Source organism: Chinchilla lanigera, unplaced genomic scaffold (genome assembly GCF_000276665.1).
Source record: "Chinchilla lanigera isolate Chin_1 unplaced genomic scaffold, ChiLan1.0 scaffold00059, whole genome shotgun sequence".
Classification (NCBI taxonomy): domain Eukaryota; kingdom Metazoa; phylum Chordata; class Mammalia; order Rodentia; family Chinchillidae; genus Chinchilla; species Chinchilla lanigera.
In genome coordinates this window covers 9,658,495-9,672,978 of record NW_004955460.1, presented here as the reverse complement: position 1 = coordinate 9,672,978, position 14,484 = coordinate 9,658,495, and the positions used below count along the sequence as shown (strand labels likewise).

The 14,484-nt window shown below is 53.0% G+C and overlaps 1 protein-coding gene across 6 annotated transcripts in view; it reads left to right on the top strand.

The window, feature by feature from the left end:
* The first annotated feature begins 500 nt into the window (after positions 1 to 500).
* The window catches only part of Mad1l1 (MAD1 mitotic arrest deficient-like 1 (yeast)), a 331,751-nt gene continuing 317,767 nt past the window's right edge, over positions 501 to 14,484 (top strand). For 2 of the 6 annotated variants that reach the window (XM_005397819.2, XM_005397817.2), the window contains exons 1-8: positions 845 to 949; positions 3,812 to 3,974; positions 6,343 to 6,483; positions 8,953 to 9,132; positions 11,511 to 11,635; positions 12,241 to 12,322; positions 13,533 to 13,663; positions 13,787 to 13,901. In XM_005397819.2, the coding sequence (XP_005397876.1) occupies positions 3,825 to 3,974; positions 6,343 to 6,483; positions 8,953 to 9,132; positions 11,511 to 11,635; positions 12,241 to 12,322; positions 13,533 to 13,663; positions 13,787 to 13,901 (924 nt within the window). In that variant the 5' untranslated portion in view covers positions 845 to 949; positions 3,812 to 3,824. Of the gene's footprint in view, positions 781 to 841; positions 950 to 3,811; positions 3,975 to 6,342; positions 6,484 to 8,952; positions 9,133 to 11,510; positions 11,636 to 12,240; positions 12,323 to 13,532; positions 13,664 to 13,786; positions 13,902 to 14,484 lie in introns of those variants that run through there. The other 4 variants (XM_013521213.1, XM_013521215.1, XM_005397821.2 and 1 more) reach the window with 4 other exon arrangements.

Below are 14,484 nucleotides of genomic sequence, written 5' to 3'. Positions count from 1 at the left end.
GATTGCATTACATTAAAGGATTGCCATGCTTTTGTTTGTTTTTTAATCGACTGGTTTCTTTAAAGCCATTTCCTACGGGTGCCCTCATTCCTCAGGACATGTCTGTTTGCTCTAAGGATTTCACACTGAGAAGGGTCCTAGGAAATAATCCCTGAAGTGAGCTGTGGGTCAGATATTTTTACTTCCATTTAGTTTTGGGTTACAGTCAGGGAGTTAAGCCCAGTCTGTAGTCTGTCTTCTAGCCCATTCCTCCCCCTTCCTATTTCATTCATGGGGCACACAAACTTGATAGTCTCGTCTTCCGGAAAAAACTGAAAATTCAGCGTAGACTCTAGGGAATGGCCCCTTCTAATCCTGGGCTGAGGAGTGGAAGGAGACGCGCGCGGAGGTGGAAAACCACAAAAAAATCCCTGTTATGGGGCAAGTCCCGCCGGCAAGTGTGCAAAATGTTCCGTAACAGGTTATCTGATCTTTGCGGTCTGCTCTGAGGAAGTGGAGAGGGCTAGGAAAGCAAACACTTCGTATTTCAGGAGTAAATTATAAGGTTATATTCAAATGGACGCTTGTAAGATTTTGAGAAGCATCAGGTGTGCAGAGAAATTTGTCCCTAGGAGGCCACTGTGGGACGGTGCTATTACACACACTACGGCGCGAGCCAGGCGGAGGTCGTCGTGGAAGTGCGTCCCGTGGAGCGGCGGTGGGAGCCAACTGACCGTGCTGTCGTTCGGCCTTTGGTTTCGAGTCCTTTCCGTGGGGCCTTCCTGAAGTGGTCGGCTCCGGGTAAGGACGCTGAAACCGTAGGCTAGAACTAGCGATGCGTAGAGTCGGTTCTTTACGGTCGGCTTTCATTGGGTCTCGCGAGAGTGCTGCCGCGACTCTCGCGATAAGTGGGTGCGGGCGGAGCGGAGGGAGATCTGAGCGGCGGCGGCAACAGCTAGCGGGCAGCTAGGTAAGCGGCAAGGGACTGGGAGCATGGTTCCGGGAACGGGATCCCGAGGGCAAAGGACAAGGGCAGCCCCCTTCGTCAGTCCCCGCGTCCCCGGGACCCCGCGCCGGGTTCGCACTGCCCGGAGTTCCTGGCTGGGTTCTGCGCGGCTCTGGGGGGGGACCCCTGACCTGTGTTCGCTCTTTTAGGCGAGGTCCCCATCCCTCTTCCTCCTGGCCGGGATCTGCACGGAAACACTCTGGAGACCCCTGGCCTGTCCTTGCCCCCTCTAGGCACGGTCCCCATCTCTGCCCTTCCTGGCGTGGGTCTGCATGGTCTCCACCCTGAAGACTCTCTGAGTGGTTCTCGTCCCTTCTGGGCGCTGTCGCGTTCCTACTGTGCACCGTCCCCACCCCCTTCCTCCTGGCTGAGGTCTACATGGTCCTCACTCTCGAGATCCCAGACTTGACCTTGTCCCCTCCGCGTACCATTCCCACCCCGTTTCTGCGTGGTGCCCCACCCTGGGAACCCCCGGACCTGTCCTCACCCCCTTTAGGCACGGTCCTCATCCCTGCTTCTCCTGGCTGGGGTCTTCAAGGCTCCCCACTTTTGAGAGTCTCTTGGTCTCCTCTGGTCACTGGCAGTGGTTTGAAGCTCCCTCTTCTTTGTGGCAGAAGCCTAAATTGAGTGGGCGGATCCAACTTGTGTTTGTTGGAGTGGTAGAGGCTGCTGTCCAAGGGTGACTGCTTACCCCGCTGTCCCCCTGGGCTGGCCAGGACTGCCTGTGCTGGCAGTTGCTTTCAGTGGAGGAACTGTGTGGAGAGAGCCACTGCTGGGGTTTGTAGAGGGTGCATGCATTTGGACCAGGCAAACTCGCCAGCAGACTGGGTGGTATTCAGGTGGCAGGATTTTTGGTCACTCTAAGTTTCTGCAACTATCCTTTTTTTTTTTCCCCTTTGAGACAGTGTCACTATGCAGTTCAGGATGACCCCGAACTCACTATAGCCCAGGCTGGCCTTGAAATCTCAGTGATCTTCCTGCCTCAGCCTCCCAAATGCTGGGATTACAGGAGTGTGCCGCTATGCCTGACAGCCATCCTCTTATTGAGGCCCTTAGGGCAGTGTGCTCCTGACTCCCAGCTGAGGAGTTCTCCAGAGCAGTTGAGGTTTTGTGGCCAGCTATTGGGGAGCTTTGAGTCTCCGTAGAGAGTATAGCCTGAGCCAGTGCCTTATGGTGTGCCTGTGTGACAACCTGGTTCTAGGAAGTTGAAAATGCAGTATTCTTTTTCTCTTTCTTTCTTTTTTCTTTTTTGCTGTCCTGGGGATTGAAAACAGGGTTCTGCATACGCTAGGCAAGTGCTGTACCCTGGAGCTGCACCCTAGCCCATGCGTGCACTGTTTTTCTCATCTAGTGTGTTAGTGGGTTAATTCTCAGGGGATGGCTTCTGGAGAGGATGATGGAAAGTGTGGTCCTGGTTGGACCTTGGCAATGGGAGGATTTGGGCTTGGAATGTAGAACTCGGCTACGTCCCACCATGCAGGCTTAGTCTGTCAGGCTCACAGCACTGGGAGAGCCTATCTGCTTCCTTCTCACCCACTTTCACTGGGTGATGTGTATGAGAGGTGCTTGCCAGGGTTCTTGTTAAATGGGAAACTCAGAAGAGGCAAGCAAATATTCTTAACTTTTTTTTTTTTTCTTCAAGATAGGAACTTGTTCCTTTGCCCAGGCTGACCTTGAACTCAAGATTATCCTGCCCCCGCCTTTCTAGTAGATGGAATTGTGCCAGCCACCAGCTCACTTTTTTTTTTCTTTGAGTAGTTTGTGTGTGTTTCAGTCTTTTTTTTTTTTTTTTTAAAGGGAAATCACTATGTTACCTAAAGGAAATCAACTAGAATTGCCTCTTCCTAAGGGGAGAAACAGTATATACCTTGGAGAACATGCTTTTTGGCTGTAAATGTCCGTGGGATGTTTCATTGGTCATGAGTTTGTGTGTGTGTGTGTGTGAGAGAGAGAGAGAGAGAGAGAAAGAGAGACAGAGAGAGAGACACACTATAATAAGCACAGGCGTTGGGGATGCAAAGATCTCTGTAGCTGCTGGCCGCAGACTTTTCATATATGAGCTTGTGGGACACAGGCTACCTTCCAAGCTACTAAGACCCGGTTTGGATCTCTTCTGTACCTTTCTGAAGCCTGTTTCATCTTCTGTATAATCTGTGTAAGGACACCGACTTCACCAACCTCTTGTGAGGACTGAGCTGTTGTTGGAACTGCACAGCACAGTGCTGGTGAAACCGTGTGCCTGCGATTGTACCGCCTACCATTCCAAAATTCAGGGCATTGACCCTGTGCTCCCAGCAGCTCTGCAAAGTGGGTCATTACTGAGGCAGGTTTTCAGCGAGGAAACTGAGGATCAGGAAGTGTGAGTGTTAGGTAAATGTGGATACTTCCCTCTGGTGCCTGGTTGGAAGGAGTGGTGACTGACAGACACTATAATCACAATTGGCATCTCTTTGGCCCTTTTCACCCTTATGACACTGGTGTAAGCTTTGTTTCCTGTTCATTCCCAGAGGCCAGATGTTGTGTGAGTCCACTTGTGGGAGTTGTTCCCCTGGGGTGCTGAGCACCCCTTTGGGGGGCTGCCTGTCTCTCTAGGTTATGTCAGGCCAGCACAGTGACAGTGGCTTGGTGACTGAGGTTTGGTAGCATGCTTTTATGCCTCATTTTGTGCCTGGTAAATTGGCAGTGTGGGCTCCCAGGTAACACTGAAGAACATGATTGTGGGCTCTGGGAGGGTGTTAGGAGGAGAGGGTTGTGCAGAGGCACTGCAGATGGTGGCACCTGATGGCGTGTGGGGATGCTGACTCTGACCCTCCTTTTGTCTCCCAGGAAGAAGGCAGCCATGGAAGATCTGGGGGAGAACACCACCGTCTTGTCTACCCTGAGGTCCTTAAACAACTTCATTTCCCAGCGAGTGGAGGGAGGGTCTGGTTTGGATACCTCCACCTCTGCCCCGAGTTCTCTGCAAATGCAGTACCAGCAGAGTGTGCAGGTGAGCGGTGGTGCTGGGCTGGGTGGTTTCAGGCTCAGGCAGGGCTTGTTGAAGTTCCTCAGAGTTGAGGCAGTCAGTGTTAGCTCACCCTGGAGGCCAGCTAGCTGTTTTCCAGATTCATTGTGGGCATTCGTCATGTTGGGGTGATAACGTGGAGTCTAGACCCTGCCTTTGCTGCAGGTCTGCCTGTTTAGCACCCCAAGAATAGGTGTGGTACTTATCATTGTGCTCACACTAAAGGACTCATGCACACTAATGATAGGGTCTGAAGGTTTCTCCACTTAGTTGAGGATAAAACTCAAACTCCCTGGGTGCATCAGCACTAGAATTGTCTATCCAGGGTGCTGTCCTCTCAAAGATGTGACACGGGGAGACATAGGTGCCCAGACACCAAGCAGCAGGACTGGGTATGTCACCTTTTTAGCCTGTGGAGGGCTCTGTGCAGATCTTGGGGTGATTTTTGCAGTTAACTCTAATCAGAGCCGTACTTCACTTCACCTAAAGGTCTTGGGAGTACAGTGGATCTGGTTGCAAAGGACTCAGGTCTCCTGAAAGGCTTCAGGCTCTTAAGAGGGTGTAGTCCTACTTGGGGCTGGGATACGTGGGCCCCCAAGTAGGGAGTGGCATCTTGACTTCACCTTTGCTTGTCACTGCACCAGTGGCTGTAGTAGGCTTTTCACCAGCTTCCTTGTCACTCTGCATGTGCTCTAGAGGCATTCTGTGATGATGGCCCTTGTCAGCTGAGCCAGCCACTTCCTGTCACTCTCAGTCCTGCTGAGGCCCCTGCACTGCTTGGCTAGAGGGTTTGTACGTGTTCGTTTGCTGAGTGATGGAGTTCCTTTCAGAGCACAGGGTTGCTCACTGCCCTTTCTTGGCAAGGTCGCTTCTTTATTCTGAGATTAGGTTTTTATATTTCAATTTAGCAACACTCATGGCTTCTACCTACTAAATGGCAGTGGCAGACACATACTATTCATCTGTGACAGTCACAAGTGTCTCCAGACAGTGCCCTAAGTCCCCTTGAGGCAAGATTGTCCCCTGTGGGGAAGCATCCCTCTAGCCCAGTGGTTCTCTGACTTTAAAATACAGTTAAATGTGTCTGAGAATATGTCTGGAGGCGATGCTGACTCAGGAAATGTGGGTGCAGCCTGAGGTTCTGCTCGTGTTAAATCCCTGGGGGACACTGCAGTTGGCCGGCAAAGGCTCTGGCTCACGGGGAGTCACTGGTACAACTATTTGATGCATCCTTTGAGATCTTCTGAGATTTGTGTGACCCACGTTTGTCTACCCCTCTGACGAGGCTGGCTTCTAAGGTGGCTTCCCAATACCAGGTCCCTGGTAGACACTAACCTTCGCTGCCTTCTCTCTATTACTCAGTCCAGCACTAACTAGGTATTGTTGCAGATATAATAGGATTTTACAAATACAATTAAGGTCTTCAGTTACATCCCAGCCAGGCATGGTGGCTTTTAGTACTCTGGAAGATTGAAAATTTGAGCCCACCTGGGTGATTTAGTGTCTTAGCAAGACCTTGTCTCCAAAAATAAAAAAGGGCTGGGGAGGTAGCTCAGTGCAAAGGCACTGGGTTCAATCCTGGAAAAAAAAATATTTCCTGAGTGGGCCTGACCTAATCACAGAGCCTTTTAAGAGTCTAAGTCTGAGCTGGGCATGGTAGCACATGCCTGTAATCCCAGCACTTGGGAGGCTGAGGCAGGAGGTTGCCAACAAGAGTTCACAGGCAGCCTGGGTTACATTGTGAGTTCGAGGCCACCCTGAACTGCATAGTGAGACTCTGTCTTTAAAAAAAAGTCTGCGTACAGACTTCAGAGACAGAAAAGTCAAAGGCAGAGAGGTGAGATTCAGAGCAGGAGACGGAAAGGACCGTGTGGTGAGGGATGTGATATTTACAGTCCTGAAGATACTGGCTGTTCCTGGTGCTGATGGCGGCAGGGAAGTGGACTTTGAATGCTTGGCAGAGGGTCTTAAGTTGAGGAGAACATGTGCTGGCTGAGTGTACTGGTTTTTATTCTTGGGAGACTTGATCGGAGAACCCACCTACACCTGTGTGGCCTGCTCATCTGTAGACCTTCCACCACATAAATGGGTGACGTTTGTTGCAGATTGTTCCATAGCTGGGGAAAACAAATATTCCCTGTTTCCTAGAACAGGTTCACACACTGTCATCCTAAAATATCCCTTTCCTTTTTAATCCTTTCTTAATGTTTACTGGTTGCCTCCTGCCTGTTTTTCACTGTGGACCCAGGCTGGTATGGGGCCTTGGGGATTGTTACCTGGGGAGTGTGTTGAGCTACTCACCTTGCTTAACACAGCTTCTGAGCATCCTGTTTCTCTTTTGGTCTGTCCTTAGTTGGAGGAAAGAGCTGAGCAGATCCGCTCGAAGTCCTACCTCATCCAGGTGGAGCGGGAGAAGATGCAGATGGAGTTGAGTCACAAGCGGGCACGCGTGGAGCTGGAGAAGGCAGCCAGTACCAGTGCCAGGAACTATGAGGTGGGTCCAGGTGGAGTGGGCCTGGCTACCAGCCCTGGGAGGCAAGGGGCTGTGTGCTCTACTTTGCAGGACTTGGCCACTGGGGCCCCGAGGTCCTCTGCATCCTGTTGCCAGGGCATTCCTCAGAGACCCTGCTGCTGCGGGTCAGAGGTCAGCGGTACTGGAAGAAAGTGGCCTGAAGTGGGGTGGTTGCAAAAGGGGGCCCCTCAGTGCATTTGGTGCTTGGTAAGGCCATGTGTGGCAGAGGCGCTTTTTCCGAGTCTCTGTTTCCTCCTCCCTCTGAATGAATTGAAATGGAGATCTGGCAGAAATGCCAGGTGGTGTGAAGGTGGCAGCAGGTTGGGAAAGTCCCTGGGCTGTGTGAGGGTCTCAGGGTCCATGCTGGGTCTTGCTGGAGTAGATACAGATCCTCAGCCAAACGCCTCTGCTTAGTGGCTGCTGGTTTGTGGGGGACTTCCCAGGACAGCTGAGAAAGCACAGCCCCATGACTTGGGGCATGTTGGGGGGTGTCTTTGCTTTGTTTTGATTAACAGCTCTCTGCCAGGGTTTTCAGTAAGTGCTGATCAGTTGTGGAAATGCTGCCAAGATGCAGGCAGAGGATTGGACTAGGAAGTCTCCTGGCATCCCTGCAGGCCTGCTTCTTGCCATACTTGCATATTCACATACTTCCCTAGTCCCTGTCCAGGTAGCTGACATATTCCAGGGTGTGATGCTAATTGGGTTCATTTCTGGCTGTGATGTGTTATGTGGGCTATGTGAGCCAAGAGTTTGAAGTATTTCCTTTTAGGCCTGGGTGTGTTGGAGCAGTGCTGATGGTGCAGCCCAGGCTCTCAGGCAAAGGAAGGGCTGGGGGCGACTGCAGCTTTTCTGAGAAGACTTCCCTGAAGGCAGGCCCTGCTGTTGCCCTGGCTTCCAGTGCTCAGCACCAGTGGTGGAACCTTGTAGGAGCTGTGGGAATGTCAGAGTGAGTGGGGGCTTGCTGAGGGGGTCTGTGCATGGCCTTTCTTTGGGAGGGGAAGGGGAGGACGGATGGCTGAACTTGGACTGAGGCTGGCCAGGCTTGAGCTGCCTTCTGTTCCCTGCTTCCAGACACTGCCCACCGGGGCCCAAGGGCCATTGGATTTTTCCTAGAACCTTGGGCCTTTACATCAGTTTTTCACAAACTGCCAGTTTGGTGGGGGCGGGTGCCTAGGGCAGGACAGGTGGTCTCCAACCTGGAAGCACATTAGGAAGTAAGACCTAAGGACTGAGGTTTGAGGACCTGCCTCAACTTGCCCTCTGTGCTCAGGGCTGGTGATACCAGCAGATACATGTGTTCTGGCTGCAACAGTACTACCCAGGCTGTGCAGAGGCAGAGCACTTCGATTTGTATTTTTGGGCCTAGCAGCCAAACCCAGGGCATTGTGCATGTTAAGTGTGTGGTTTGTCACTGAACTTCACCCTGGTCTCCCAATAGAACATGCTTGTTCTGCTTTGCAGAATAGTCCCCTGGCTGTTTTGAGGCTGTGCTTACAGTCTCTGTCCCCTTGAGTCCCTTCGAAGTATGCATCAGCCTTCCCTCTGGGAGACCGTGGCCCCATCTGTGCTTTTATTAAACCCTTCCTCAGTTTTGAGTTGGAGTGTCATGAACTAGGGTGCATGAGCCATTCGGAGTAGGACTGGCTGTAGAAGTTCCTGGTGGCTCTAAGAGGGAGCTTGTGCAGGAGGCTTCTTGCTGGGAGCAAGGTGAGAAGTCACCAGGATGTTAGGCTCTACGTTACCAGCACTCACTGCTTTTTCCTCCTGGGATTTGACTCTTCCTTTGTGGTCTCTTCTCTATGGGTGATGGTGAACCCTTTGGTTTCCCATGGATTGTTAGGGCCAGGAGGTCTGAGCCAAAGTCTTAGTTCTGTCCTTTCCTTGCCAGCATGAGCTGCACAGCCTCCCTGAGGTTAATGCTGTGTGGTGGCTTTGAAGCTGTGGCTGAGAGAATGCACGTTCTTGCAGATCTGGCCCAGTGTGGACCATTCTCTGTCTGTAGGCTGATGTCCATGTTGCCTGTTCCTGACCTGGTCTTCTGCTTATATAGGGAATGCCGACTTGTTTAATGATGGCCTCAGTGGGTTAGACAAGATCTGCTGGTGCTGCAAAAGCTCAGCTGTTCTCCAAGGTCGATTCTGAATTTTAGATTTTCTGTGCTCCATCTCTTTTTGCAAAGACAATTGCTGTGAGCAGACAGTGCAATGAGCATGTGGTGTGATCCACACCAAGTGACCTCCCGGGCCCTTCTTTCTCATAGTGGGAGCAGCCTTGCTGCCATGGCAGGGGCACTGGCATTGGCCCAGGCCTGCCCTGATTTGGGTTTTGGGCCTGCGTTTTTCTTCTGGGGATCTGAGTGGCCTGTCTAAGTGAGGAGTACAGTGTCCCTCCCTTGGATGCTCCACTTGGGGTTGCATCTCTTTCTGGCCAAGTTCTTGCCTTTCTCCACAGCGTGAGGTTGACCGTAACCAGGAGCTCCTGGCACGCATCCGGCAGCTTCAGGATCGGGAGGCTGAGGCGGAGGAGAAGATGCGGGAGCAGCTGGAGCGCCACAGGCTGTGTAAACAGAACCTGGACTCTGCCAGCCAGCAGCTGCAGGAGCAGGAGGACAGTCTGGCCACAGCCAGCGAGGTGAGCACAGGCCTGTGCTGGAGCGAGGGTCCCCCAACTCTGTGGAGGTCGTCCGCTTCCTTTAGCCGTTTTCCAAGGAGAGAGAAGGAACGCACTCGCAGCTGCGCCATGGTGACACCACAACATTTTCAGTTTCAAGTTATACTTCTCACTTGTGCATCTACAGTTTTTGTGTGGTTGTGACCATAGTAAAAATGCTAGTTTCCCTTTCTTTGGTTTTTAGTTAAGAAGTTGAACAATCTTTGGTCTTTGTAATTATGAATTTTGTCATTTTCAAGGGTTCATTTCTTGTATTTGCCCTGACGCGTCTCTGGCAGATCGTGTCCTGGGTGTAGCCTATTGGCACCTGTTGCACTATTTTGTATGGATAGACCCTAGAAGCAGGGTGAGAGGAGGCTGAGGCAGCTCTGTGGGTGTTGCAGGGTTGACTGGTATAGTCTTCCCTGTCTACGTGGATGGTAGGATGCTCAGGCAGTATTTTCTTTTTTCTTAGAAGATGTAAGTAGGCGCCTCTAGATTTGCATTTCTTTGATTATCAGCAAGGTCTGGTACCATTTCCTGGCACTGAGGAATGCCTTTGAACCTGGGTGCCTTGAACTGCAGTCCATGGGAAGGCTGTGTGTGTATTAGACAGCCTGAGCATTGGTGCTAGTGGGCACTGGGCTCCTCTGACCTTCCTGTCGCTCTTGTGCAATGTTCAAGATCACAGGTGCCAAGAGGGACCAGATGAGAGCGGCCCTGGGGGAGGGCCGCGGCGCATCATTGGTATTCCACCTCTGTGTTGCGCTGTCCTCCGGATAGATCCTCGGGGCAGCTGCCGGGTGTTTTTGCCATGACAGTGCCTGGGAGCATGCTAGGGTGGTTCTTGCATCTGTCTGCTGCAGTGATTGCTGGCAGGAGAGGAAGTGAGACCAGCTTCCAGAGAAGCTGGCTCCTATCCTGCGTGGCTCGCCTGTGCTCTGGGTCCCAGGCCTGTGTTCTGGGTGGTGCCACCATTCCATGCCAGAGAGGAGTCACACGCAGCCTGAGGGGAGAGCAGACGAGGTGACCCTGTTGGGACCACTTGGGAGTGAAGTAGCACCTCCTCAGAATGGTCCTCCTGGTACTCAGTCCACAGTCACGGGCCCCTGCGCTGGACTGCATGCTTCTGTCACAGTGCCTCAATTTAGAATGCTCATTACTCTGCAGTTCTCTCATTCACCTGTTTGCTTGCTGAATGTCTGACCTCCCCCATATCTGTCCGTCATTAGGACGGCTGTCTCTGGCTGTGCCCAGTGCATGTTTATTGAGTTCAATAAGACATCTCAAGGAAGGGTTGGTTTTTGTATGTTTTTGATTCCTCCATTTTCTTTTGAGTGGCAGACTAGTGCTCGCTGTTGTCATGATTGAGTTGTACAGATTGCTGAAGTGTGGGGTGCCTGTATCCAAATCCCCAGGGGGCCATGTGGTAAATAGTGCTGGTGCATTTGCGTGGGCCCTGAGTTGGTGTGGTTTCTCTGGGGCATGGAACTGAGTCTGTGTCCTCCGTGTTTGCAAAAGGTGCTATTTGGGCCGGGCCCTGGGCCCCTAGTCACCCAGATGGTGCACCAGTATCCTTCCTGTGGTGAGTTTGCTGGGACCACTGTCTTGCCCTCTGTGTGCGGGTTTCCTGGGGTTGCTGCTGAGACGCGTTTCCCTGGGTTATTTACGTGACACTGCTAAGTGGACTTTGCCAGTGTACTCTTTCCCTAGGAGAGCTATAGGGGGAGGTTGCTGGGTGAGTGGTGATAGGGCAGGGGCAGTTCCTTTATGTGACTGTCAGTGTGTTGGTGGACTTGCTCTCCTGTCCTGGAGGCCTCTGGGTGAGCACTGCTGGCTTTGCTTTGGGGATACCTCCTACTCTGAGTACATGGCCAGCCAGCAGCTTCTAGCCCATCTGGCTGGCCTGGGGGATCTGTGCCCTCACTGACTGCTGGTGTGGTGGTAGGATTGTTGTGGTTAGGGGAGGGATTCTAGGCTGGGAGCATGATAACTACACCTGGGGGTGTGGGACGCTGGGGGCATGGTACCAGGCATGGAGGCCAACTGCTATCAGGCCTGAGAGGCATTGTCATCCTGGCTTTTGGCTTAAGAGTTCCCCCCAGCCCGTGGGACCAGCTTTTCTAGGCACTGCTGTGACCTGGATCTGTCTGTTGTGTCATGTGGAGCATGAAGCAGGGCCTTGCACTGGGATGCTTTTGTCTCTGCTATCCAGATGCACACTCCGCAGGAGGGGGGTTCTGTCCTTCCCCAGGTGGCAGGTGTGAGGTGACAGGCTCTTCCTTTTGCCCCGCATCTCCTGGGAGGGCCAGGCCTACCTCTATGCAGGCCTGGCCTCAGCATGCTGTCTCTGCTTTCAGACGATCGGCACCTTGAAGGGGCGAGTCTCAGAGCTGCAGTGGAGCTTGATGGACCAGGAAGTGCAAGTAAAGCGGCTGGAGTCTGAGAAGCAGGAGCTCCAGGAGCAGCTTGACTTGAAGCACAGGTGAGGGGTGTGGACCTGTAGGAGGGCCAGGTGCTGAGTCACTTAGGCCGAAACAGTGAATGCCAGAATGGGGGCATCTGAAATGTTCCTGAGTTGGAGCAGGGGTAGGGGTGGGGCAGCAGCCTTCCAGAGAAGGTGTTTGCTGAGCTAGATTTTGAAGGGCATGCAGGAGGGCTTGTAGGATATCTGGAGGTGTGTGGGCTATGGATGGGAAAGGTTGTTCCAGGTGCAAGAGACACACTAGGGAAGGCAAGGATGTGTGAAGTGCTAGCTGGAGGCATGAAGTTCTCTCCCAAGGAGGTGGCTCTTTTCCTAGCAAGTATTGTCAGAAGTATGTCTGCTTCCTGGGGAAGAAGAGTGGTCAGGCTTGAGTGGCCCCGTCCAACTTCACCAGGGTGGTGGACATGTGAGCAGAATGATACCCAGAGAGCTGCAGGCTGCTGTGGGGCCAGGCTCCCCATTGTGCCCCCTCCCCAGGAGTTCAAGGCCTCAGAGCCAGTGCAAGCCACTCCATGCCTTGGGTACCCCTGTAGCATGCAGGTGTGGGTCCATGCTGGGACTCAGGCTGAGTTGTTCCTAGACCCAATGTCCTCTTCCTTTATCAGAAAATGGCAGGAAGCAAATCAGAAAATTGAAGAGCTCCAGGCCAGCCAAGAAGCCAGAGCAGACCAGGAACAGAAGATTAAGGTGAGTCACTCTGTAAGGCTCTGGACATGCATCCTGTAGAGAAGAAGATATCATAGGGTAGTCTTTGCCCTCCTGCCACCTACAGGCCTTTCTGATCCATGGGTGTCTCAGTGGCGTTTGTGGGTGTTAACTGATTGTCTCGGCATGCTAAGCACTGTATTGGGTACCAGGGAGGCCGTGGGTTAGTGGGATGGGGACATCTGTTCATGGAAAGGCCCATCCTAGTGGAGGATGCACAGGAAACACAAAGATAAAAGTAGATATGGAAGGTGGTATGAAGTAGGCTGGAGAGGTAGAAACTCTGCTTCTAGGGGTGCAGCCGGAACATGCCTGAGCTGGGTCCATCTGATGCAAGGTCAGGCTTTGCTTCTTCAGTGCAGGGAATACTTCTGGAGAAATGGTGTCTTGAGGTCCCTCCTGTAGCTTTCTTTTGCCTTCAGAGTAACATCCAGGCTCCATGGGAGGTCTGTGCTGCCCGCTGCCTGAATTCTCTCCCACGGTGAGAGAACCTGGGCAGGCCTCAAGCATTAGAGCTTTACTCCTGGTCTCCTGGGCTAACAGTTCAGCCAGCATCCTGGCTTCCTTCTCCTGGGACATCATTCTCCTGCAGCCCTGGGCTTGTGTGAACAGCCTGATTTGTCTTTGATGTCACTTGGTCCCTGTCACTTGACCCGTTCCCTGGCTAGCACTGAGCTTCATTGGGAGCTTATTTATTGACTTGGTCCTTGTTGCATACTCTGTTCTGTGACTTGTTACAGAAGTCAGTGCTGTCCTGATGAGTCCCGAGGTGGCAGACTGAAGGAAAGTCTGTCCTCACAGTTGGAGCACACTTGCTGTGGCAGGTGCTGCGGGAGGCAGATGTCTCACTGAGAATGTCTGGGCTGATGTGCGGCAGACTTCTGTTTCCTGAGACTGAGGGCGGGGAGATGGTGTGGATGGGTGGGGGCACACAGCAGGCAGGCTGCTCCTGAAGCACATGGCAAGGACACAGCCCACCTAGTGCAGTGGGAGAAGACATCGTGGAGGAGGGACCTCTGTGGTGTCAGCAGCGGGGAGGTGACTGAACAGGGAGCCCCTACTCTTTCACTTCCTGTCATTCTGCCTTTATCGAGTGTTCTACAGGGGAACATCCTGGCTGTGCCTTCCACCTTGAATTCTCGGCGTTCCTGCCACTTACTATTCTTTTCTTTCCCCTGCCTGCCTCTGTCAGGACCTGGAGCAGAAACTGTGCCTGCAGGAGCAGGATGCCGCTGTCGTGAGGAGCATGAAGTCTGAGCTGCTGCGGCTGCCCAGGGTGGAGCGGGAGCTGAAGCGCCTGCGGGAGGAGAACGCGCACCTGCGGTGAGGAGCCAAGGACCTGGGGAGCAGTGGAGTTAGGGTTTATGGGGTAGGCGCCTGCGTTCCTGGCCCTGAGTTCATCTTCAGCCTGTGCTGCTGCTGGAGTGACTGTTTCTGACCCCACAGGGAGATGAGGGACACTAACGGGCTGCTCACGGAGGAGCTGGAAGGGCTGCAGCGGCGGCTGGGTCGCCAGGAGAAGATGCAGGAAGCTCTGGTCGGCCTGGAGCTGGAGAAGGAGGTGAGGGTCCCAGTGGGCGCGCTACACCTGCAGGGCTGTCCTCTGTCCTCCCAGAGGACTCTTGGCGTCTGTCATATGTAGCAGCTGGTCACCTGTGATGTGGCTGCTGATGTGATATTGTGTTGGGTAAAAAGATGGCCCTCAAGGAGATCCACATCCTGGCCCAGAACCTGTGAAAGTGTTACTGTGGGTGGCAGGGGGAGGAGCTTGCTGATCTGCTGGCTGTAATGGGGGAGGACGTTGCACTGTCTGGGTGGGCTGTGCAGTCTCGGAGGTGAGGGGGCTATCTAGGTGTTGCTGGCTGTGTGGATGAAAGAAGGAGCCCTGAGCCAAGGGATGCAGGCACTTCTAGAACCTGGAAAAGCAGGAGATGGCCTCTGAGGAACTTTCAAGAGGAACCAGTCCTGGTCACACCTATATTTTAGTTCAGTGAGACCTGGTTTGGGTTTCTGAACTAAAGTACTATAAGAGGATTAGTGTGGAGGCCGCTGAGTTTGTGCAGAAAACCCATGCAGATGGTGAGTCAGGGAGGAAATGACAGGTGGTGCCTGTGAGGTGCACACAGAGGAGACTTGCGCTTGCT